The sequence below is a fragment of the Anabas testudineus genome, chromosome 7, assembly GCF_900324465.2.
Source record: "Anabas testudineus chromosome 7, fAnaTes1.2, whole genome shotgun sequence".
Lineage (NCBI taxonomy): Eukaryota > Metazoa > Chordata > Actinopteri > Anabantiformes > Anabantidae > Anabas > Anabas testudineus.
The window spans coordinates 140,693-165,900 of NC_046616.1; the positions used below are offsets into that span (position 1 = coordinate 140,693).

At 45.0% G+C, this 25,208-nt stretch overlaps 1 protein-coding gene across 3 annotated transcripts in view; it reads right to left on the reverse strand.

The window, feature by feature from the left end:
* Positions 1–691: 691 nt before the first annotated feature.
* The window catches only part of plxnb3 (plexin B3), a 62,333-nt gene continuing 37,816 nt past the window's right edge, over positions 692–25,208 (reverse strand). For 2 of the 3 annotated variants that reach the window (XM_026367676.1, XM_026367677.1), the window contains 37 exons: positions 22,883–23,606; positions 22,192–22,371; positions 19,658–19,786; positions 19,440–19,540; positions 19,228–19,360; positions 17,952–18,111; positions 17,643–17,751; positions 17,290–17,398; positions 16,994–17,110; positions 16,409–16,522; positions 15,132–15,222; positions 14,859–15,028; positions 14,632–14,783; positions 14,434–14,539; positions 13,948–14,084; positions 12,306–12,482; positions 12,063–12,228; positions 11,016–11,147; positions 10,544–10,648; positions 10,248–10,409; positions 9,867–10,018; positions 9,305–9,405; positions 8,964–9,181; positions 8,627–8,805; positions 8,140–8,206; positions 7,897–8,043; positions 7,597–7,677; positions 7,431–7,509; positions 7,233–7,336; positions 7,044–7,131; positions 6,109–6,275; positions 5,484–5,644; positions 5,265–5,412; positions 5,100–5,164; positions 4,789–4,864; positions 4,625–4,699; positions 692–4,432 (listed from right to left, as the gene is read on the reverse strand). In XM_026367676.1, coding sequence (XP_026223461.1) covers positions 4,328–4,432; positions 4,625–4,699; positions 4,789–4,864; positions 5,100–5,164; positions 5,265–5,412; positions 5,484–5,644; positions 6,109–6,275; positions 7,044–7,131; positions 7,233–7,336; positions 7,431–7,509; positions 7,597–7,677; positions 7,897–8,043; positions 8,140–8,206; positions 8,627–8,805; positions 8,964–9,181; positions 9,305–9,405; positions 9,867–10,018; positions 10,248–10,409; positions 10,544–10,648; positions 11,016–11,147; positions 12,063–12,228; positions 12,306–12,482; positions 13,948–14,084; positions 14,434–14,539; positions 14,632–14,783; positions 14,859–15,028; positions 15,132–15,222; positions 16,409–16,522; positions 16,994–17,110; positions 17,290–17,398; positions 17,643–17,751; positions 17,952–18,111; positions 19,228–19,360; positions 19,440–19,540; positions 19,658–19,786; positions 22,192–22,371; positions 22,883–23,606 — 5,287 coding nt within the window. In that variant the 3' untranslated portion in view covers positions 692–4,327. Of the gene's footprint in view, positions 4,433–4,624; positions 4,700–4,788; positions 4,865–5,099; positions 5,165–5,264; positions 5,413–5,483; positions 5,645–5,936; positions 6,010–6,108; positions 6,276–7,043; positions 7,132–7,232; positions 7,337–7,430; positions 7,510–7,596; positions 7,678–7,896; positions 8,044–8,139; positions 8,207–8,626; positions 8,806–8,963; positions 9,182–9,304; positions 9,406–9,866; positions 10,019–10,247; positions 10,410–10,543; positions 10,649–11,015; positions 11,148–12,062; positions 12,229–12,305; positions 12,483–13,947; positions 14,085–14,433; positions 14,540–14,631; positions 14,784–14,858; positions 15,029–15,131; positions 15,223–16,408; positions 16,523–16,993; positions 17,111–17,289; positions 17,399–17,642; positions 17,752–17,951; positions 18,112–19,227; positions 19,361–19,439; positions 19,541–19,657; positions 19,787–22,191; positions 22,372–22,882; positions 23,607–25,208 lie in introns of those variants that run through there. The other variant, XM_026367678.1, reaches the window with a different exon arrangement.

Consider the following 25,208-nt stretch of genomic DNA (forward strand, 5'->3'; position numbering starts at 1 on the left):
AAACAACAACAAGCAGCAGAAACACTGGACAGGTTGGCAGGACCAGTAACTGGACTCTGGAAATATACAGCTCCAAGGAGGAGGATACATGCAGAGGAGAACAGAGAGAGGGAGACAGAGAGGAAGAAACACAACTAAAAGAGAGAGAAGACACAAAGTTAATGACATGAAATGGTAGAATTTGAATGGATAGAGGAGAAAGGAGAGAGGAGAGGAGCTCAGTGTATCAGTAGAGGTCCCCCAGCAGACTAACCTATAGCAGCAGAACTAAGAGACGGTTCAGACTCACCTGATTCATCTCTAACTATAAGCTTTATAAAAAAAGGAAAGTTTGAAGTCTAGTCTTAAATGTCGGTGAAAGATATCTGCAAGTTGAGTCATGGCAACTGGACTTCACCACCAACATTGAAACGTTTCACTACTCATCCAGGTGGCTTCTTCAGTCTGAAAGAAAATTTTTTAGGTACTTTGAGTAATATTTTGAAGGCAGTACTTTTACTTTTAACAAAGTACTTCTACATTGTGGTAATGACTCTTTTAATTTAAGCTTCCACTACTGCCTGTGGACAAAATGGGTCTTTTGTCTGACTCTGTCACATCTACGTCTGATGATAATTTGATAATAACTGACACCTGATAAATAAATGAAATGAATTTCAGTGCTGAAACTGAAACATTTTAATGACGCCCATGCATCAAAAACAACTGTTAAAATTATAACTTTATTTTTACATGATACAAATGGTGTTTGGCCTCCGGCTCTTCACAATAAAAACACTTCCATTGCAGATTGACTCATCTTCATCCTGCTCCTCCTACTCGGACACATATTTACAGGCACATTTACACACCGTTAGCAAACTGTACACAGTCAGTAGAAAAGCATCTGAGCTTCATTACAACTACTAACCCTGATCTGTTTTATTTTATACAAACACTTAAAGTTTTTTTATTCCCTTGTAGAAAAGCATTTCAGTAACAAACAGCTCAACCAAGCAAAGCTAAGGATCCATTTCACCACATCCACATTAGAAAACTGTACAGAGATCAGGAGGTCAAAGGTCAAAGCATGGTCTTCATCCTCCATTTACATACGGCAGAGTTTACCTCTTGGCTTTATTAAAAAAAATATCTTAAAGAAGCACCATAAATCTTCATCATCATCATCATCACATGCATGCAGAAATCTAATCTGATCTGAGCACTACAACTACGGGTCAAACACAGGCTCAAAAAACATACAAGGCAAAAACACATGAAAGACAATGAGGTGAGACAGCGATAATCAGAAATATCAGAAGAAGAAAAGTAAAGAAGCTGCAGGAAGATCATTCAGATAATGTTTTGTTTCAAACCAAACATCATTCAGAAAACAGTCAGTTTCCAACCAAATGTGTTTCAGAATTTAAAGGCTTAAACCAACCATCGTTCAGATGCTTCATTTAAAACCAAACATTATTTAGACATACGTCAGCTTATAAGAGAAAAGTGCTGCTTCAATATTTTTGCTGCTTACAATCATTTAGATAATGTTTTATTTAAAATCAATCTCTTTTCAAATAACATGTTTCAGTCCTGCAGCAGAGACGTTCGCTAACAGTTGAATTATTGCAAGGTGAGTTCAGTCTCAGAGTCCATTTACACTGGAAAACACAACGCACATATTCCAGGAGAGTCCAGAAAGTATCCTGTGCGTAGAGTCCGGGGGAGTTCAGAAGAGTCCTGGATGACTGCAGATTTGCAGATGAAGACTAAATAAAACTGCTGACAAAGTCCAGACTGAATCCAAACCTGGAACAAAGGGGTTAATCTGAGACCAGAGTTGGTTCCAGGTTTCTTCATGCCAGCAGTGAAGCATGAGCTGCTTCAGAGACAGAGAAAGGCTGATATGTGCAGAAAAACTTTCCCTTTAACACTGGTCTTTTGGATGAAACCAACCTTTCTCTGTTACTATTGCTTCTGTTACGTTGCCCTGTGTCAAGTGTGGAAAGCAGGACTTAGTCCAACAGAAAAAACAGGTGGATCCATACAAACGGTAAAGTAAGTGTAACAACAGGTAGTTGGTAGCATCAAAAACAACAGCATCAAAAATATTGATTACATCCAAACACCAGGAGCCACTGTTGCTGCTGCTGTCAGCTGGTGACTAGGTTTCCACCAGTAATAACAAAGTGTGACGGGACTTTTTGAAAGCTCCGATAAATGTGACTATCTGAAGCAGAAATGTGTACAAACAAAACAAACTTGGAGGCTGCACACCTTCATTTAATGGATGTGTATTTGATCACACATGAACGTTTTCTAAATCTGATGTGACGCTAAATAAAAAACCTGGTAGAAAACAGCTGGTGAACATTATTCTAGCTGTTATAGTGAAGTATGAATGAAAAAGAAGCTTTTTAGTGAGTCAGCTAGTTAAGACCTGACGCGTCAGACTGACTGATGACAATTAACAGCATCGGCTGATCCTCCTCCTTTTCGTTTCATTGGCGACACAGACAGGATTTAGTTTTTCTTGGATGATTCCAGGCAAACACTGACACAGATTCTTTGTGGCTCTGTGTCCAGAACTGTTCACCACTCACTTGTCTCCACTTCATGTTACAATAACTAAAGAGGAGGGTTTTTCTCCACTTAGTGAATCTGTTAACAGAGTAACTGAGGCTGTTTATATGACATGAGGGTTCAGCATCTGCTTGCAGCATTTTTCTATTCCTGTTTCAATAAAAAGTTCAACGTTACAATGACTGTCTTCTGTCAGAGCAGACAGTGCCACCTAGCTGCAGGAGAGAAGGCACCGCCGGGATAAATACGTATAAATAGGACTTAGATTATGTACACACAATAAGTTAGTGACGGGCTAACACACACACACACACACACACACACACACACACACTCGCACAGTTTAAACCCACATTTCAGATTGTTTTTTTTTATCACTTCTGTGGTTCAGCAGGTTCGACTTTTAGGTTTCAGTTTGATTCTAGTTTCTGGCCATTACTTTCTTCCATGTTTCAGATTAATTCACCTGAAGTTAATTAAAGAAGCTTATTAGCACGTTAGCTTTAACACTAGGTCTCCAACCTGGGATGGACTAGAGGGACACTCTACAAACCAAACAGACTTCTAACGAATCTAGGATTCCAAAAACTGGACCAGCAACAGCTGCCATGCCTTGGTAATGAGACCTGGCTCCCCAACACTACAGAGGAAAACACCATTAAAAACTAAACCTGTGATACAGTTCAGCTACAGACTCTGAAGTGAAGAGTCATTTCAAATCTTGTGGTTTACATGAAGGAATTTTACAGAAAATTAAGGAAACACTGATACTGGTCCTGTACTGGTCTTACTTCGCCTCTTTACATAAACTTTCCTGAGACAGAAAGAAACAGGAATTTTTTGTCAAAATGAATTATGGTCACTGTTGCTGTGTCTGCAGATCCATCAGAAAACAACCGTCCAGTTGCAGCAGAGGATGAAAGTCAGAGACCTCAGTGCAGCATCATGGGCGAGCTGCTGATTGGCTAATAAATACAAATTCAGCACTAGTGGCTGAGGAACCCTTGAGATTCAATCTGGAGCTAAGAGACTGGAAACCAGTATGTGTTGAGTTCTGAGTTTGTCAGGAGAAGGTCAAAATAACCTGAACCCCAGATATGATGAGAAACTAGAAACAGACTGAGATTAGAACTAGTACCCGTTCCTGTTAGTTATTGCATTCAGTAAAACTCCAACATCAACGCTGGTGTCAGTGGTACAGGCAAAAATACTGTCAGCAAAAATCAATAATCAATAAGTATGATCAGCTGAGGAACTTTTAGAATTGTGCTTTTTGACTTTCCACAGAAACAGCAGGGGACTCTGGGAAATATAGTGCAAGGCAGCAGCAGAAGATGATCCCTGATCTGTTTGGTTAGATTGTCATTTTACACCACAGGCTGGTGACGGGTTGGTCCAGCATCGGGTTTGGTTCAGTTTAGATTCACGTCCGTTTGAATTTAACTGTGTAAAAGAGTTTAAACAGTGAAGCTGCTGCAGAGTAAAGAAGTGGGATCTCCTGAGTCTGACTACAAAAACACACACACACAGTAACACACACACACATACACACACACAGTAACACACACACACACACACACAGTCACACACACACACAGTAACACACATGCAGCAGGAAGACACAGTGTTAACTGGAGTCCAATCATTTCTCAGTCTCTCAGAGCTGCTGCAGAAGCTTCGTCTTCATCCTCATCTTCCTCAGTTAGGCTCCGATTGTCTTCAGGGATCAGAGGTCAGTGCTTCATGTGGAGGGCCGATGGGGTCAGAGGTCAGTGACCTTGTTCTCCACTAGTGCGGCGACCTGCTGCAGCCGATAGGCCAACTGCATCTTCTGACCAGAACTGTCCTCCTCCAGAGACATAATGATCTGAGAGACAGACAGGTGGAGAGAGACAGAGACAAAATCACGTTGTCTAGTGTAGAACAGTGAACGTAGGTTTGCTCTAAAGAGGTTTTTAGTTTGACATCATGCGACCTCTGCGTTAATAAACTCTCTGTTCTGACGAAAGGTGATGACTGCGGATTAATCACTCAGTAACATTCAGCACGTGTGTGTTACCTGGTCATAATATTTGTTGATGTACTTGTAGAGTTCGTGGAGAGCAACAAGATTGTTCATCTCTGAGGCAAAACTCTGAAACGCACACAGACAGACAGACAGACAGTACTTAGCTAGAGCGTTTTCTTCAGTGGATGTATTTCAGACACAGAGAGGTTACTGACCCCGGACAGTTCAGTCAGGGTGGAGTTCATCTCCTGATAACAGCCTGACGCGGCGCTGTGAATATCGCTGTAATACCTGCACCGACACAGAATTCATCACATCAGTCACATCTTCACACAAACAGTGATTCTGTCCTCGTTCACTGTTTTACTACTGTTTGTGAAGTGGAAGCTTTTCTATGTGTTCAGATTACAGCAACAGCTGCACTGTTTCTATGGTAACTGTACGACTGTGAGAGCATGTTGTTGTTGCTATGGTAACTCTACATCAGCCATCAGAGGAAATTTCCGTTTAGCTAAAGCCGTCTCACCTCTCCACCAGCTGTTTGTATCGTGGGATTTCTCTGGCATAGAGCAACTTGTTGACAGGAGAGTCCTGATTGGACAGAAAATCATCATGAGGTCAAGCAGCTCAGACATGTATGGTCATATAGTGGACACTGTAACAGACAGGCAGTGAGACAGACAGCTCGTACCCGTCCCACTTTGTGCTCGGAGGTGGTGCAGGAGTCGATGAAGGTCTGAGCGATGACAGACAAGATGGCGTCGATGCTGTCTGTCACCTGAACGTCCAAAACAAACTGAGGGTTTTTCAGGATGTTGACCCAGAACCTGAGAGGGAGACTGGAAACAGATAGACAGGTCAGAGAAACAGATAGGGGACCAGCTGTGTCTGGTAACAAGGCGTGTCTCACCTGTTGGTCTTCCAAATGTGGACGGTCTCAGGGTCGTCAATGCCGTGTTTCTCAGCCATGTCGTCTAGGAAGTCGAAGAAGAATCTGACAGCGATCGGAGGAGCGCGTTTGGTGCTCAGGATTGCCACGAAGACGTCGTCAACAAACTTCTGCAGTGTCCCCTACGAAGAGAGGCAGACAGGTGGAGAAAGACAGAGACAAAGGTTGTAATTAGTGTGTTAGCTTGATAGACAGCAGTCTGATCAGGTAAACCTCAGATGTGTTAGTGTGTTACCTTCATGGACAGCGATCTGAACAGGTAAACCTCAGGTGTTTTAGTGTGTTACCTTCATGGACAGCAGTCTGGTCAGGTAAACATCAGGTGTGTTAGTGTGTTACCTTCATGGACAGCGGTCTGATTAGGTAAACCTCAGGCGTGTTAGTGTGTTATCTTCATGGACAGCAGTCTGGTCAGGTAAACCTCATGCGTGTTAGTGTGTTACCTTCATGGACAGCAGTCTGATCAGGTAAACCTCAGGTGTGTTACCTTCATGGACAGCAGTCTGATCAGGTAAACCTCACGTGTGTTACCTTCATGGTCAGAGGTCTGAACAGGTAAACTCAGGTGTGTTAGTGTGTGTGATACCTTCATGGACAGTAGTCTGGTCAGGTAAATCTCAGGTATGGCCTTGGCTCTCTCTCTCTCCCTCATGCTGCTCTTCCTGTGTTTTGGGATTTCAGGATCTTCGCTGCTCTTCACAAGATGCCACAGACGCAGACCCTCCTCCTCCTCACCTTCCAGCATTGGCGTTTCTATGACAAACACAGAGTCACCATGACTACAATCACAGCCAATAAGAAAACACACAGAGGCTGTCAATTGTTGTGATGTCAAATTGTGCTTCTAACTGTTTTCATTGCGACTGTATTATTGGTGTTCCGCAGGGTTGGGATTTTGTGACTAGTTTCTGTGTCTTAGATATTATAATTATTCCAGAGTGTCTAGATGTTCTGGGTGAAATAAGCTGCATTTCTTTATCTTTGTGTTGGTACTGGGTTCTAGCTAGCCTGCGTCTATTATGGGTCTTAGTTTTAAATGTTCTAAGTGATCCTCAGTGTCTTGCTCGTTTGTTCTAGATGTGCTAGAAAAGTGGTTTATGCTCTGTGTTTCAAGATGTTGTATTCCTGGGTTTGTATGCTCTCAATCTGTCTCTTTATGTTTTTTTCCAGATTCCCAGTAATCTAGATGGTTCTGGTTGAGCTGTGTTCTAGGTGTATCCTAAATCTTGCAGATGTTGTGTTTGCATTCAAGATGTCTGCATACCATCAAGGTACTATTTTGGATTCTTTGCACTGGTTGTAGATTCTAGTTGCTTCTGTTTTTTTCTCTCAGTGTGTTTAGTGCTTATCATTGATAAGGTGGATATAAAACTGAATGTATATGCCACATGGTTCTGTCTGTTCCTTTGGGTTTCAAATGTGATAGCTATTGTAGATGTTCTAAAGCTGTCACATAGAGAACACTTTACACATACGCATGTTCTATATGTCATACTGTGTTTACATGTGCTGTTTTCTTACTCTCTCCGGTCTGGAAAACCTGGTTTACTCCGAGTCCACTAGAGCTCTGAGAGCGAGGAATTAGAGCGACTGTTGCTCCGTCGGGAACCTGAAGCACAAGAGCCTAATGTTTAATCGAGGACAGGTGGACTAGGTGAGGAAATGTGGAGACAAAAGAAGATGAGTGGTGCAGGTGATGGTTGCTGTCACCTTGTAGTGCTGAAGCGTGTTGATTCGCTTCCAGCGGCCCTGAACTACTGCTGTGACATCATCATCTGACAGGGTCAGGTGACCCGCCTGACCTGAACGCCACTCTTCCACCAAACACACAAGCACAGGTCAGCAAAAGCTGTCAATCAAACAACACACAGGTCAGACAGGTGTGTGTGTGTGTGTGTGTGCTTATACCCAGGTCCAGACTGTCAGCTGATGGTCTCTGAGAGTACGGAGCTCCTCTGTAGACCTGATCCAGGATCTTATCCTTCACCTGTGAACAGGGAGACAGACAAATGAGAACAAGACATACTTTAGTGGAACAGATGGACAGACAGGTGAAGATCAGACAGACAGGTACCTGTGTGATTGTGTCAGTGTCAAGCACTTTAACGGGACATGGCTGAACCTCAACTCCATTCTTCACCAAGACTGTCAGAGTCTGGAAGAGGCAGATACAGAAAGGGAGACAGGCAGAGAGAGAAAGAGACAGGTAGGGACAGACAGACAGATATATACAAGAGACAGGTTAACAGACTAAACAGGCGAAGAGTAGGTGTCAAGATAGTGAAGGACCACGACATGCCTACTCTTGTCCTTTATGACTCACCTGCTTGTGCTCAGGTATGCATGATTGATGGATGTGTGTTGCGATAGTTACCACTGCACAGTAGTCGATGTCCTCTCGCAGTAGGTGGCTGTCATTTAGTGTTCTTTTGGCTTTTCCTGTCACGGCGTCAACCGGGCCTTTGTCCACCTGATACTTTATGGCTCTGTAGAGCATGTACAGAGGCTCCCCCGCCACCTCCTGACAACCAGACAGGTAGAAAAGTGACAGGTAAGGGTGAGGCACGCAGTGGGATGACAGCTGGCTGAGACAGACTGAAGAGAGACAGGTACTTGCCTTGAGGAAGGAGTAGAGGCAGATTGACATCCAGTTGGTCAACATCTTCTCTACAACTGTCTCTGTCCTGAACCACACAGACAGGTTACAGAGAGACAGAACAGTTTGAGATCCTCTAGTTGTCATCTTACCCGGAGCAAAAAATTAATTGGACTGAAGCACTTCGCAGGTTTCTGGCAACAACAAAGAATTTCCTCCATCACATCTGCCAGAGCAGCTTTGATGAGCGAAATCTAAGGCATCTGAACTAGCTGTAGGATCAAGGCACTGACACTGCTATTCCACACATCCCAGCTCTCCTGCATATTATCAACAGCACCCTTTCTGCATAAAATTATACAGATATGTCCTCTCTTCCTGCTGGAAGTGGATCTCATTTTAGCTTGTGTGCAAACTGCGTCTATGTAGAGAATGTAGCACGACCAGCCTGTCGCTATAGATGTAATGTAGTTGATTGAATATGGCTAAAGTTATTTGTTTCACGTACCGACGTAGCATGAGTTTGGGGTTCTTAGCGACATACTGCTGTACCAGGTCCTGCAGCAGACTCTTCATGACCTCGGTGAAGTACTCCAGTTTATCATGCAGAGCCATGGTGAGCAGACTGGCAACGTAACCACGGTCTCTCTGAGAGAACCCTTGCTGGGCCTCCAGAGTATGGATGAACTGAGAAAGGGACATAACAATAAGATTACATGTGATGCCACAGCAGAGCCAGCTCTGTGATACTTGAACACTTGAGCTAAAATAACTAACTAACTACTAGATACTGGACAATGACACAATCTCCTGATCTGAGACCAGGCTGCATTAGCATCACCCACCCTTGTCAGGAAGAGTCTGTTGTTGAGCAGGTTGTTGAGTTGCTGGAGACCCTGCTCCACAGTTTGCCTCCTGGACTCTGGCAGATCGAGTTGGCGGCTCAATGGCGGCGTCTGCTGGCCGGGGAAGAAGACCCTCTCTGCATACATCTTGTAGTCCAGCAGAGGGAGTCCTGGTCCTCCAACATCACTGCTCAAGTCCATCATCTCTGTCATCAGGTCTGAAAGGAGAGGAAGTTATAGGCGTTTGCAGCTCAGTGGCTCCAGTTAAAAATCTGTGGTAAATGACTCCAAGTCTGCAAGTCAAGCATTCAAACAGTTCAGCACATTTTATTTGTGTTTACCTGTGAACTCTTTGCGGCACTGATCCCCCACGTTGATCTCCAGAGTTTCCAACTGCAGCAGAACCTTCTTATAATCTCTGAGAGCCTGTTTACTCTTCCTCCTACACACACAGACAACTGAAGTTAGTGAGTACTAAAGAATTTCTGCTCACTCAAATACATGCAATAAACCCACAGCAAGCGGCAGCTCATCTGTTGTCACAGCACGACCTCATGCTGTTTGTCTTAAAGCCTTTTGTTAAGGTTTAATCATGACATAGAATATTTCCATCTGTAGCAGTAAAAACCTAAGACTGTACACTCACTTAGTATTCAGACAGAACATATGTGTTGACTAGATAATTTGACCCAATTAATAAAAACCAACATAGTATATGTATATTATTGGTTTCATTTTCTGATTTTGTTAAAAATTGGTTCAAAATCAAGGTTTTACTGTCACATAAAAACAGAAAACAAGTTGTTGATGATGTGTAGACGTCTTAGACATCAGAGTCAGGATTCACAGAAACAAGGATTTTACATCCTGAGTCTGCAGGCAGACAGTCGGACAGGTACATACCTGTACATGAGGATGACGACCAGCACTGACAGGATGATGACACCGGCTCCTGCCCCCAAACCAATCTGAGCAGCCAAAGGGACGGGAGACACCAGAGAGTTACTGTCGTACTGAACCAATCCCAGGTCCACCTGCAGGCTTCCCATGATCACCTGGAAACAGATGGGGATCATTTAAAACTCTAGGTCCACTTGCTTCACTTATTGCCCGCTTTTCCTGGAGCGTCTGACCATAAACTATGTACACATATTGTATGTTGGGGTATGACAACAGTCTCACTACTGACTTGTCCATGTGAGAAAAGACAGAGGAGATGCAGTTCCAGTCATTCTGTCAGTGGGGTTAAAGTGAAAGTTTCCTGACCCTAACCCCATGTATCACCTTGAGACTTGGCAGCTTGTTGCTGTCGTCCACACTCATTGGCTGGATCTCTGGAGGTTCACAGTACAGGTGGGTGTTGTCCAGAGTTTTCACTTCGCATTCCTGATCCCCGAGTTGGGCCTTCACTTCCTGTCTAGTCATTGCTCGGGTCAGGTCTTGACCCTGACGGACAGAAATGCGACATGATTGATCTGGTTGAAACAGCTCAGAAGTTCAATGAGTGCTTCGAAGGAGCTCAGATAGATAGATAGATAGATAGATACTTTATTGATCCCCAAGGGGAAATTTTGGTATACCTCCACAGCGATCACTCCTCCCGGTTTGAAACGGTACGGAACATCTGGAGCTTCTCGGTTCAGAAGGAAAAGCTCCGGGTTTGGATAATAAGTGAAGCTTTTAGCCTAAGGGACAAACAAGTCAGTGTTGTTATCCCATAAGTAAAGTCCACTCTTCTGTAGAGACATTTCAGTCTCTAATACCTGCCTTAATTTTTAATCTCTACATCTTTCCCAGTTTACAGAGTTTAGCCAAAGGGCAGAAGCTAAACACTCGACAACATCCACAGTTTATTTGTTTAGAGGTTTGTGTCGACTGAATCTTCTGTGAACTGTTGTTTAAGAGGCTCAGTGATCAGCTCCTGCCAGACTACTTCACTGTTTACCTGTGACACTGAAGAAAACTTAAAAACATGAAGATTCTGAATGAAGTTCTGTGTCTGTGTCCTGTCATCTGTGTCACTGTCAGTCAGACAGGTAGACGGACAGGTACCTGGATGCTCTCATAGTGGACTCTGACGTTGTCCAACTGAAACCAGACCCCCTTCACTTTAAACTCTGGGGTCACTGGGGGGGTGGGACAGGTCATCTGAGAGGAAGACAAAATTGAGCAGCGCTCCGACACCTGAGAGACAAACAGGTGAAGAGAAAGACAGGAAAAGGGAAAAAGAGCATAGTTATCTGTCACAGCTTAACTCCCTCCAGCCACCAGATGTCCCCATCCACCTTCCCTTTTGCTGGCTCACCTGCACACCTGTCTCACTCAGCCACCTGACTACATTCTACCTGCAAGCCTGTTTTCAAAGGTCCTCATGAGATCACAGGTTTAGCAAACTGGCCTTCATTAGTCTTTCTCCAGACTGTTTAGTTTGATGGCTTGTTAACCATTCTACATCCCGTCCCGTCCACTGCGCTCGACCAGTGAACGACGTCTGGTGGTACCAGCACCACACAGTCGACACCAAGGAAAACTCTTCACTTCAGTGATCCCACGATGGTGGAATGAGCTGCCAAACTCTGCACGCTCAGCCACCTCACTTTAATATTTAAAAAACAGCTGAAAACAGAACTCTTCCACATCTTCCTTTGCAAAAAAAACTTACTTATACTCACATCTCTTGAAACAGAAACACTTTAACAGCACTTTGCTTTGATGTTTTTTCTCCTTGACTTAGATTTTGTTTGCTTGCCTTGTTCCTCACTTGTAAGTCGCTTTGGATAAAAGCGTTTGATAAACGACTAAATGTAAATGTAACCAAAGCTGAGTTGTTCTTGTTTACTTTTACAGTCTTTCACGCCTGCTTTAAACAATTGGATCAGGATTCTTTAAATTGGTCTTAATACAAACTTCAGAAGCTCCTGTGTACACAACAGTAAGGAACACCTTTCCAGAAAAAAGGGAGTGTGTCTTAAATACAATATTCTCTTAGTTGATAACTACTATAATTAATTTAATAGTTAAGTTAATAACCACTACTTTAGAGATTTAGAAAACAACAAACTGAGACTGAGACTCGTCTGATTGGCTAGTTAATCTCACCGTTGTCATGGTGCTGTTGAACACCAGCTGCTGCTTGGATGTGAGGAGAGCCAATCGTCTTCTACGTTTTACCCTCTGTACTTCAAGAGGCTCCACCCACACCACTATGATTGGCTGCTGCACCACATCCAGGTTCCTGCCCATCACCATGATGACACGCCCACCACTGAGGAAGGAAGTCATCAAAAAATTAGGACATTGCATCCTTGGGTCACGGTTATTGGGTGGCAATTATGTTCTTACGCGTAAAAGCTCTCGGCTGGTGTGGCCTCTGAGATGACGGGGTCTTCAAGGTAACGGAATTTAACGTGGGGAATGGTCCTCTCAGCTTTACCAAACAAAACCCGAAGTGGGACTCCACCGGTCTGGTTACTAGAACCAGTCTCACACACCAACTGGTTGTCTTTCACTTCCTCCGCACTGAGACAAGACAAACAAAGACAGAGACAAAGATGTAAAATAACCATGGTAATAATGTCTTAACTAACTACAGTTAACTATACTAATGCTTTATTGATCCCCTTGGGGAAATTGCTGTTTGGAACTGTTGGTCAAACTGCTGTTTGGTCAAACCCCCTGTTTGCTTTAACTGGTTTCTTAGTTTGATTTGCTTTTTGGTTGAGTTCTTTGTCAGTGATCAGACTAAATGTTTGTGTCCTCTTCTGAATTCATCCTGCTGCTGCCAACATGACTTAAATCATCAGTAGAGATCAGTGAGACTGTTTCAGAGGCAGCCATGACCCTACCCCCACCATGCTGCACAGAGGCACTTTTTGGATCATGAGCACATCTTTCCAGTAGAGGCTCATCAGTCCAGAACTTTTGTGGCACGTCTCTGTACGTTTCTGCAAATTCTATCCTGACTTCTCTCTACTGATGACGAGTTTATATGTTGTAATATGGCCTTTGGGTATGATTTGTTTTTTCTTCTCAGCTCTCACAATTATTCTGTCTTCAACTGTAGTTTTGTCTATGACAGATCCGTTTTGTGTGTCTTGCTCAGTACACCAGTGGGTTCTGTCTTATTCAGGACATTCTCTCTTTTCTCAGATTCAAAATATCTGGCTTTCTCCCACAGACAGTTTTCTGGTTTTCAGGTTATTTCATCCTTTTAACAACACAGTCTTCACAGGTGAAACCCAAACCAGGAGTGCTAATTCAGATCTAGTTACTGTTTGGTAATTAATCTCAAAGGACTCACCTGGGTAACAAGAAGCACCTGTCACTCACCTGTTCCATAGAGTTTGGGTCATCTCATAGGAAAGGTTCTATCATCTCAAGTTGAACATAGCATCAAATAAAAACTAGGAGTCTCAATTTCATGACCATCTATTGGTCTTAAACCCAGATGAGACTCAGTAAAAACAAACAAATTGTTGTTCTACTTCTGGAGGTCACTGCATTGGTCTCTTTTCCTTCTTCCTGCCCAGCTTGCCCTCTGACCTGCAGCAGCTGTAAGTGACGCTACAGCGTTCCCCCTGGTGTTCCTGGGCTGGGAGTAGTACTCACGTGTAGCAGGGCTGGGAGCCCGGCAGCCGTAGTACTGTAGTACTCACGTGTAACAGGGCTGGGAGCCCGGCAGCAGTCGTACTGTAGTACTCACGTGTAGCAGGGCTGGGAGCCCGGCAGCAGTCGTACTGTAGTACTCACGTGTAGCAGGGCTGAGAGCCCGGCAGCAGTAGTACTGTAGTACTCACATGTAACAGGGCTGAGAGCCCGGCAGCAGTAGTACTGTAGTACTCACATGTAACAGGGATGAGAACCCGGCAGCAGTAGTACTGTAGTACTCACATGTAACAGGGATGAGAACCCGGCAGCAGTAGTACTGTAGTACTCACATGTAACAGGGCTGAGAGCCCGGCAGCAGTAGTACTGTAGTACTCACGTGTAACAGGGCTGGGAGCCCAGAAAGGCTCTCAGGTCAGACGTCTGTCCTGTCAGCAGCTGTCGTCCTCTGATGGTCAGTCTGGTTCCTCCAGAGACCGGACCTTTATCAGGAACCAGACCCAGGAGCTGAGGATCCTGAATACACAGGGGTGGGGTCGAGTGGGAGTCACATTTACAAACATTATTAAATAATGTTGACGCGCACACACAGTTAACAGCATACTACACCCTGACCGAGGACTTTACTGAGCTAGAAGTCAAACTGTTCTCAGTTACCAGACCAGAATAAACTGGAATAAAACCACAGGATACTAAAAACTAGGAACCGTCCTCATGTGGGAGATAAGACTAACAAGTGGACTAGTCCAGACTCATCAGTCTGTGGTTGTTCAGGGGTAGCTGATCCTGGACCCCAGTTCTGGCTGATCGTAGACAGGCAAGACAGACAATGAAATGTAAAGGACTGTGTGCAGGACGCTCTCACCTGATAGGTGAAGGACTGTGCCGATCTCCCTGGGGGGGATGTTCCCACGGCAACCAGGACAGGACCACCCATCTGTTTCCCATTGGGCTGCAGCTCACACACAACCCTAAACACAAACACACATATCCCTGAGAGAACATTTCTATACCTGAGAGGACATTTCTATCCCTGAGAGGACATTTCTGCATTATGTATTACCTAGTGGAGATCTGGTATCCTTCAGGTTGGACCAGACACTGAACACCTGAAACTGTGACTCCACCCATCACATCCTGGTACTTCATCCCCAGGTTTGTACCTGTGATTGTCACCAAGATCCCACCTTCCAGAGGACCAGAGACAGGTACCACCTACAGACAGACAGTCTGGAAGTTTATATGTCAACAAATGTTTCTTGTACAGACAAACATTGTCATTAAACTCACCTGTGTGATCTGAGGAGGCGGGCAGGTTTCTGCAGGTGTGCTTAAGCATGATTGGTTGTACACACAGCTGGGGGTGGGGCTTCCTGGACACCACACACAGCCATACTCCTCAGGTACTGCCCTGCACTGTGAACAGTCTGACTGGCCGGCTGAGCAGTCGTACAGTTGGACTGGAAAACACAGAAAACAGGTATCAGCCATACACACACACACACACACACACATACACACACACACACCTGTATATCTCAAACAGACAGGTAAGGGTCTTACGTCTAAGGCCAGGTGAAGCGTCAATGCGTCTCTCTCCTCTGCGCAGGTAGATAGGAGCTGAATACAGAAGCTTACTCACTGCATAGTGAAACTAAAAAGTCAGAGACAGGTGGAGAGAGAGACAGACGAGTGGAGAGAGAGAGAGAGACGAGTGGAGAGAGAGAGACGAGTGGAGAGAGAGACAAGTGGAGAGAGAGAGAGACGGGTGGAGAGAGAGAGACAGGTGAAGAGAGAGAGAAAGTGATGAGTAGAGAGAGAGAGTGACGAGAGAGAGAGACGAGTGGAGAGAGAGAGACAGGTGGAGAGAGAGTGACGAGTGGAGAGAGAGACAGGTGGAGAGAGAGAGAGTGATGAGTGGAGAGAGAGAGACAGGTGAAGAGAGAGAGAGAGAGTGACAAGTGGAGAGAGAGAGACAGGTGAAGAGAGTGAGAGAGTGACGAGTGGAGAGAGAGAGAGAGATGAGTGGAGAGAGAGAGAAACGAGTGGAGAGAGAGAAAGAGATGGGTGGAGAGAGAGAGACGAGTGGAGAGAGAGAGAGAGACGGGTGAAGAGAGAAAGACGAGTGGAGAGAGAGAGAGAGTGACGAGTGGAGAGAGAGAGACAGGTGAAGAGATAGAGTGACGAGAGAGAGACAGGTGGAGAGAGAGTGACGAGTGGAGAGAGAGAGACAGGTGGAGAGAGAGAGAGTGATGAGTGGAGAGAGAGAGACAGGTGAAGAGAGAGAGAGAGTGACAAGTGGAGAGAGAGAGACAGGTGAAGAGAGAGAGAGAGTGACGAGTGGAGAGAGAGAGACAGGTGAAGAGAGAGAGAGTGATGAGTGGAGAGAGAGAGACAGGTGGAGAGAGAGAGAGAGAGTGACGAGTGGAGAGAGAGAGACGGGTGGAGAGAGAGAGACAGGTGGGGAGAGAGAGAGGGAGAGTAACGGGTGGATAGAGAGAGACGAGTGGAGAGAGAGAGAGTGACGAGTGGAGAGAGAGAGACAGGTGAAGAGAGAGAGAGAGTGACGAGTGGAGAGAGAGAGACGGGTGGAGAGAGAGAGACAGGGGGAGAGGGAGAGAGGTGGAGAGAGAGAGAGAGTAACGGGTGGAGAGAGAGAGACGAGTGGAGAGAGAGAGAGACGGGTAGAAAGAGAGAGTGACAAGAGGAGAGAGAGAGACAGGTAGAGAGAGAGAGTGACGGGTAGAAAGAGAGAAAGAGACAGGTGGAGAGTTGTTTAAGTCACTCTTCTGTTTTCATTGTTACAGTCATAACTACGGACACACAAAGGTGTACATTACCTGGTGGGGGCTGCAGGTGAAGGTGAGCGTGTTGTCGTCTTTCTTCTCTACAGCTGCCGTCAGATTAAACTGGTCTTGTTCGATCTCCACGACACAGACATACTGAGCTTCATCCTGCAGAGACGAAGGAAGAACATGAAGAAGACTGCGTCTAATCAAAGCCAGAAATAAATTCACTGTTAAAGTTACAGTTTCACTGTTTTTAATATTCTGAGGAAAAATCAGTTTACATCTCCTGAGCGGTGGATGTTGGAGCGTGGACTTTATCTCTAGCGCCACCTTCAGGGCAAACAGACACACAACTGTCGGGAGCTAAGGACACGTTCACGTCCTCTGTCTTTCGTGTTTAACAGTTTAAGAATCTCTTGTTATTTGTCTTGATGATCCTCAAACGGACCACGACCCGTTTAACCACATTTTTCTTTTGTTTGATTGTATTTCACACAAACGTCGAATCGTGACATTAAAGCATTTGAGAAAGCTACAGTGACTTGAACAGGTGAATTTACACTGAGATCAGATCCATAGACACAGATTTGATCTGAGAAAAAGGAACAAACACTTGATAATTCGAGTCATTCTCACAGTGTAGACCTCCAGGTTTTGTCCCCGTAGCACCACAGTGGTGCTCAGACCCATCGGCACTAAGGCAGAACTCTGCAGGGCGAAGACCAGAGGACAGGAAGTGGGATCAGAAGAGTCCTGCAGAGAGACAGGTGATAGGGGGAGACAGACAGACAGAGACTCACTAACCCCAGCATGATACAGCATGAGACAGTTCCCCACAGACAGTTACAGACAGACAGACAATTCGACACAGACAGTTACAGACAGTTCCACACAAACAGTTCCACACAGTTACAGACAGACAGCTGTCTCACTCTCTGGTTGAGGATGGTGTGTTGGTTGGGGCAGCTGTGGTTGTGAGTGCAGAGCTGATCCACTGGACACCAGTTACACCTCCACACACTGTTGACACACGCCAGACACCTGAAACACACCCCACCATCATCTCCATCAGTATCATCATCATCCGTTGAGGACAAACCAAAACCTGAAGACTTTGAATGTGTGCTGTGGATAAAATAAATTATAAATAAGACCACGATGACATGGCGGCTCAGAATCTTCTTCTACTAAGCCTGTGTAATCCAGTTTGGAGTCACAAATTATCATCATCGTGCTTAATATCATTATAAACCACTACTGTACTGTGTGTAATATGTGATCTTACTGGGAGCTCTGGTTCAGTCGGCTCACAGCTCCACAGTCGTAGAAGGTCATGTTCCCTGTGGTGACGATCACGTGACCAAACATCAGTGACACGGGCAGGATCATGTGATCTGGAAGCAGAGAGGTAATTAAATTTCATCAGTAGATCCTGAACCATAAATGAATCCTCACCATGGAGCTATCACACAAACTGGATCCTGGACTCAAAGACCCCTCCGAGTCAGATGAAAAAGTGGGAGGTGCCCTGAAGCACATTTACTTCCTGTATAATGAGTGACTAAGGTGCCGTATCAGCTCTCTGGTTACTCACCTCTTCCTAATGGCACGGGTGGGAGGAGCTCCGGAGAAGGTGACTGACAGGTGATGCTGGTTCCCATGATGATTGCAGGCTGAGGTGGGAGCAGCCCAAAAACGCAGGACAGAGACTCAGCTTTGGTGAGGGCAGGAAGCTGGACAACCAACAGTGTTACCTTGGAGATGGACAACACATGATCAGATAAACCGGTGCTGAGGAGCCTGCTGGTGTTGCTTAACTGGCCCCACGAGCTCTGCAGAGGAACCGACCCCAGACTACGCTGCCAAAATCCCACAAATGCTGGAGCCAATCCCAGCTGTCATTGGGTGAGCAGCAAGTACACCTGGACAGGTGTCCAGTCTATTACAGGGCTGACATATGAAGACAGACAAACATTCACAGATCATCAGTTAATTTAACTACATGTCTTTGGGTGGGAGGAAGCCAGAGTACCGGAGAGAACCCACACAGACACAGAAAAAACATGCAAAGTCTGGGCGACGTGTGTATTTGAACCCGGGTCCTTCTAGATGTGAGGTGACAGTGCTACACTTCAGTTCTGTTCTGCTAAGATATTAGAATATAATACGAAAATATTCTATACTGTATTCCTTATGAAACATATTTTGCAGTTCAGTTGACAGAGAGGCCAAAATAGCACAGTCGTCTACCAATCATGGGATGGGTGGTTCGATTCCAGTCCTTGGTGAGTCAGGTCAGCTGCCTGGTAGCTCTCCCCATCGGTGTAAGAGTGTAAGGGTGTACGCTCCAGCCACGACATCATCCTTCGACTACAGTCTGAATCAGCCGCAGCAGCAGTTGGTCAGAGAGCTGCTTATCTACCTACACTAGTCATCTAACTAGTTGTGATTATACAGATTGTCCCTGAGCATTCGCTGCTGAGAGAGTCGCACTGTGGGTACAGGCAGCAACAAGCTGCTACATGAATAATCCATCCCACTGCTCAGCCTTCTCTGTGATCAAAGGCAATGAAACATTAGTGGAAGAATTTCTGAGCAAAATTCCCACAGTGAAACAAGGAGACAAAACAATCTGTGCTGGGAACTGACACAAGTCTGACAGAATCATCAAGGGATGGATTATCTGTGCACGTTCATTTCACTGGACACAAACTGAAACCAATGGCTGATTGGACAGAATCAAAATCTATTTACAAACCAGTCGACTGCTGCACGATCCAAAGATTTCATTATTCATAATGTCTGTGTTTACCAAACCTGTGTGCAGCTCATCATCCGCTCAGACTCAGCGGTCCACCTAACAAAGGTACCTGTGTCTGCTCCTCTTTGCTCTGATTGGCTGGCTGCAGACTCTGCACTGTCACACACTGGTTGGTTGGTCCAAAGCTCCAGAGCCAGTGATTGGCCTGAGTGTGACGCTGACACTGATGTTTACGTGAACATCTGCAGAAAATACATCACATAAGGTACAGTGAAGATTTATAGCTGTGATTAATGACCACACGTGAAGAGACAGACTTACCTTCCCTCCAGGACACACCAGCCACAGTACGGGTCCCTGACAGACAGACAGGATTGACAATCTGCCTGTCTCTCACATAACGACACAGGAACCTTGGACAGCTAGAGATAGACAGGACAGTTACGTTTAAACACATCTCAGGACAGAAAAGGACTAAATAATGGAAGAGGAGGGAAAGTTAAAAGGGAAACGTCATTAAAACACGTGGACAGACTCACCCTGCTGTTCGTCAAAACGTAAATGTGCTGCTGACTACTATGTAGCAGCAGGTCAGCGCTGACCACGCTGCCACGGTCCACCATCACATTTCCGTACTGATCACCAGACCCATCGGGACGCACCAACACCTGCAACACAACAGAACACACACAGGTCACTTTAACATCTAGGAGTTGAATCAGACAAAGTGAAGACAGACTGAGAAGCAGCAACGAGCTGAACTACAGTCCTCCAATCTGCCACCAGGAGATGCTGCTTCTCCTCAATAAAGACACTTCTGCAGGCGTCAGCGGTGTCGAGTCTCAAAGAAAGACTGAGACAGAAAGACATGGAACAAGCAGAAAACAAAGGCTGATTGTTAGTGCACACCGTTCGTCCTGGCATCATCTGATCCACAGGTTTGTTTCTCAGGCAGAATCCCCAGCTTTAAGGATACTGACCGTCCCAAATACCAGATGCTGAATTGAGCAGGTCTCGAGTTTGTTAAAGACGATGTGTAGACACGTGCTTATGTCTCAGTGTGAGAGGATTCTGGGACACAGACTTTTTTCTTCACTGTATAATTCACTATAGAAATGTTATGTTGTGTTGCAGAGCAAATGACTTTCCTCAACGCACAAGACCCAGCTGTAGTTCTGAGAAACATTTCCAATGCCAGGGTCTCTGTACGAACCTGCAGATGACCTTTGACCTCACTGTCCATCTCTTTACACTGTCATTTCCTGTAACTTTTACCTACATTTACATTCATTTGTCAGATTATTTTATCCAAAGCAACTTACAAGTGAGGTCCAAAGAACCAAAGAAAAGCAGAGTGATGACACTGACAGTAAAACCAGAGGAACGGCTTCGGAACAATAGAGAATTATCTTTCTAGGCAGGAAGCTCCATCTTCAGCTGTTTGTAGAATACAAGACTTCAGACTTTTGCATCGTGAAACCACTGAGCTGAAAACCTATACTTAGAATCTGTTTCTGTTGTGTGCTGTAGGGTCCAGACTCTGTTGGCTGAGCTCAGGGGGAGAGAAAGACTGTAGACCTGGATCAGGAGCTCAGGTAGGAAGGTGATGCTGAGATGAGTTCTGAACAGTGGTGACATTTGACCTTTTTGGTTGATCAGAAGTAAGACCTGCAGCTGGGTTGGACTCAAAAGCAGAAACGGAGTGCGCCAAGAGTTAATGTGCTGCAGTTTGCTGCTGATAACATGTTGTTACTGCATGTGAGAGATTAAATATTAACAGGTTGAATCAAAGCTCTGCTGTTTACCACACTGAGGCTCTGAGGCAGGATTAGACCTCATTAACACACACACTGTAAATGTTTCAGGGACGCCCTGCTGGATCCATACCCAGAGTGCACCTGGGGGTCCAATAACCAATCAACAACAAGAGCCTGAGCATGCTCCCCTGTGACACCCCCTCCTCCACCACCACCCCCTCCAGCTAAACGCCTGTTAGTCATCTCTCTCTCACACACAGTGTATCATTGTCAGTGTGTGTTGTTTTGTTGATAAAGAGCCTCAGGCTACAATCTGCTCTGTGTTCACGCTGTTGCGCGTGTTTGTGTGCGTGATGTAAATGAGATGTGTTTTGTTGCTGTGTATTTTCAGCCTGTGAGGTGTTTCCTGGTGCAGCTCAGACTTTTCTACTTACAAACAAACACAAACAGGAAACCACAGATTCCTTCCCTCAGGTCCAACAGCTGTGAACAGGACGACTGTCAGGAGAAATAAAGGCCTGAGGATCACATTCACCAGCTGGAGGCTGCCCAGCACAACCAGTCTGGTGTCTGGTCTCTGGAGCAGACAGGTTTTAGGGCCTTGCTCAAGGCTGCCTTGTTGGAGCAGAAGTTCTGTTCTCTTTGCTCACTGGTTCACAGATCAAACTGCTAAAATAATAAGTCATGTACCTGGACCCGGTCTTTAGATTCAGAACTGTGAGTAGTTCAGGTGCAGTAGCAGTTCTTCTATCAGAGCACGGTCAGACCAGATGAGAAACATGATCTCTCCAATGTATTCTAAGTCTAGAGTAGAGATTCGGAAAACCTCTAGAAGAGGTGGACTGAGTCCTTGGTCCTTATGGGGGATTGTGCTGACATGTATGACATGCATGACAGTCACTCAACAAAGCTCATGACCATCGATGAGGGTTGGATCGTAGATCCACTTACTCAGCTGTTAACGCAGCAGGTCACCTGTCAACCTTGTGCTCTACTTCAGTCTCACTGTAAACAGGTCCCTGATAGATATACCTGTAATCCTTCACTTGGGACCAGAGGGAGCTAGAGGACATGATCAAAACTACTCTCACTTCGTGACAATAACGGATGAGCAACAGTTAGCAGCTGGTTAGCTTAGCATAAAGACTGGAAAAAGATGGCTCCAACTGGCAGAGGGAGAAGGAATAACTGGAAGTTGAGTCCCTTAATTTCCAGCAGGAATCACAGATGAACTAAACTTCCTCTGCTTCGGTTACAAACACAAAATCTACGTCACATTTATAGACATGCTGCATATTCTTCATTTATGTTGTCACCTTGTGGAGTTGTCCCTCTTTGTCTCCCAGGAAGGCGATGGTGTGCCCTGCCTCTGTTGCTGTGATGACGGCGGTCAGCTGAGTGGTGGAGATAAAGGTGGGTGTGGCCTGGACTGGTACAGCACTAGCGATAGGATTTGGGGTGTGTTCTCCCCCACAGGTGTACTCTAACAGCGAGCCCTACCAGGTGAAAAAGAATCACTGAGTTTCCCTCTGAAGATTGTAATGTAATAAATAACAGACTCTGAATAATAAACCGGTATATATATACAGTATATATATATATATATATATATATATATATATATATATATATATATATATATATATATATATATATATATTACACCAAACACGTGACAGAGCTGCTCTAACAGCGTCTCTAGCAGATATGATATTTAGATGGATTTCTAAACCTGTTTTCACTCTGCCTGCAGTTTAATCTGTGTGTTGTGTAAATGTGGGTCAGATGAGTCCTACCAGCTGTGTGTATGTCTGAGTGACAGCTGTCTGATGATAAATCCAGCTGCTGAAGATAACACATAATCTCCTACACACATACGGGGTATTAAGGTCAGCAGGGAGACAGGTGATGAGTGGTGACGGCTTCTTACTAAGCCAGCTGCTAATCTGTGATGTCATCACATGTAAACTGTGATCTCATGACTGAAAATCTTCACAGGCATTTTACCTTCGGTAGTTTGAGACACTTGGATGACACAGCGTATTCTATGTAAGCCTCTTCCTGCCCGCTGCTGCCCCGTCCTCCCTCCGTGTAACACAGTTCCTGTGCACGGCGCAGCATGGCATCCAGCTCGGCCATTCCATAAATACACAGCGCCGATCGACTCGTTGCTACAGGTGTGGATGCCTGCCCTGCTGCCATGACAACGAACAAGGCAGGTTTACCTGAGTGGTTTCCTAACCACGCTCCCTGAGCCAGATTGTACCCACCATCGCACAGCAGAGGCACCTCCACATATGAATAGAAGCTGCGGTCCGAGGTGCAGAGCCGAGAGGCATAGGTGCGGTATTCCTTTTTGTGCCACATATCCCGACGGAAGAACAGGAAGTAGATATAGTCACTAAAGGTGACGGCCTTCACAAAGTGATTGTTGTACTCAGAGTAACTTCCTACAACGAGTTTCCCCAACTCCTCCTCCTGAGAGAATGCCCGGCGAGGTGGAACCACCGGGTACAGACGCCGTGTTGTGATTGGTGGGATATCACCAGGGCCTTTACTGGTGTAGCCTCGTCCAACCAGCATCAGACGCACCACACCACCTCCTTCCTGTTTGTTCTCTGTGGTAATTACCACGCCGACGGTGGAGACTCTGGGGTCGTTGGCAGCAACGTACTGAGTGTCAACGGGGTTTGATGTCTGATAGATGAGCTGAGAGATGTTAGACAGACTCCTGAAGAGAAAGAGAAGCGAAGATTAAGGACCACTAGTTATAGCATGTAAGACCTGACCTGGACCACTGAGAATCTTCACAACCAGATAGAGAGTCAACTAAATGTCCACTGAGTATCGCCTGATGTCATGTCATTGTACAAACAATTTAAACAAGTTGAGTTTTAGTGTTACAATTCCTCCCTTTGCCCCGTCACGTTGGTTTTGTTTTTGTTTTTGTCACCTGTCACTTCCTGTTTGCCCACACATACGGACTCATTAATTGTAGATTCAGTTTACCTGTGTTTCTCGTTCCTTTTATAGCTCCCCTCAGTCTTCTGGTTCACTGCTGGTTTGTTACTCTACACCAGGGGTGTCAAACTCAAATTTGCTGTGGGCCAAAATGTAAAACTGGGACGAAGATATGTAATGTTGAACCTTTTCATATGGAAACAAATCCATCTGGAGCAAGCAAAGCTTAATATTAGAAACAAATGAGAAATTAAATTTGAAATACAACACATCAGTGGTATTCACTTCTTATTTAAATGAATAAAATAAATTATTATGTCTCTATCTGTAGTCTTTCGAGTTCCTTTTTAATGAAAATCTCAATCTCTCAATTTCTCACAGGCCAACAACAAAACAACCAAAAATAATAATAATTTACTTAAGTCCTTCAACTATTAACAGTCTATGCCTTGGAGTAGAAAAAGTGCATAAAGACAGCATCATTCAAACTGTGTTTGCTCCACTCTGATTTACTCTGATGCTCATTGGTTCAACACAGATACCTGGTATCTCTACTTAGATGTCTGGGGTTCGGCTCTGAGCTGATTGAGTGAAGGTGTTCATCAATGAGACGACCCCTGAGTGGTGTTTTGTTCATCTTCATCAACATAGATAAGTGCTGCTGAACATAAAGAGCATTTGAGCAGCTTGGGCACAGAGTTGGGGCAGTGTGTCGGGGAGGAAACAAGGAAACTGTGCAGCACCCACAGAGTCCTCCTTTACTGGAGTTCAGTCAGCTCCATTTGGAGATTGGTTGTTGTGTTTTCCATCTCAACCACAAACAGATTACTGAGCAGTTCAAATCTTAATTTCTGGGCTTTTGTCCGAGGTGACTGGTTGCATGGATGCTAATGATTGTCAACAGAAAAGGAGGGGGCGCTTGGCGGTCTTGACTGAACAAAACATTCTGGAATTTGTAGTATTAGCAGTGTATGAACTGTATACCGGGGGGGCAGCTCTAATACACATTTGATATCATCTCGTGGGCCAAACATAATTACACCATATGCCATTGCAGTGCCTTTTTGTTGTTACTTCGTACTTTTCGGTTTGTATGTCCGTTAGCGTTTTCCTGCCTTCTGCTGTGAATTTAGTTTTGTTACTTTGCGTTTCTTATTAGTGAGTTTGTTTGTGATTCGGTTAGCATTTGTGCCTCGTTCTTATTTTGTGATAGTTTGTTGGTTTGTTGTTTGTGCTTTGATTGTTTTGTTGGTACTTTGTATGTTTGGTTTATAAGTTTGTATTTTGGCCTGCGTTACCGCACCGTTTTTAGTTAGTACTGTATTTCTGGTTTATTGTTTTGCTAGTATTTTTCCACTGTGTTTCGGGTCTC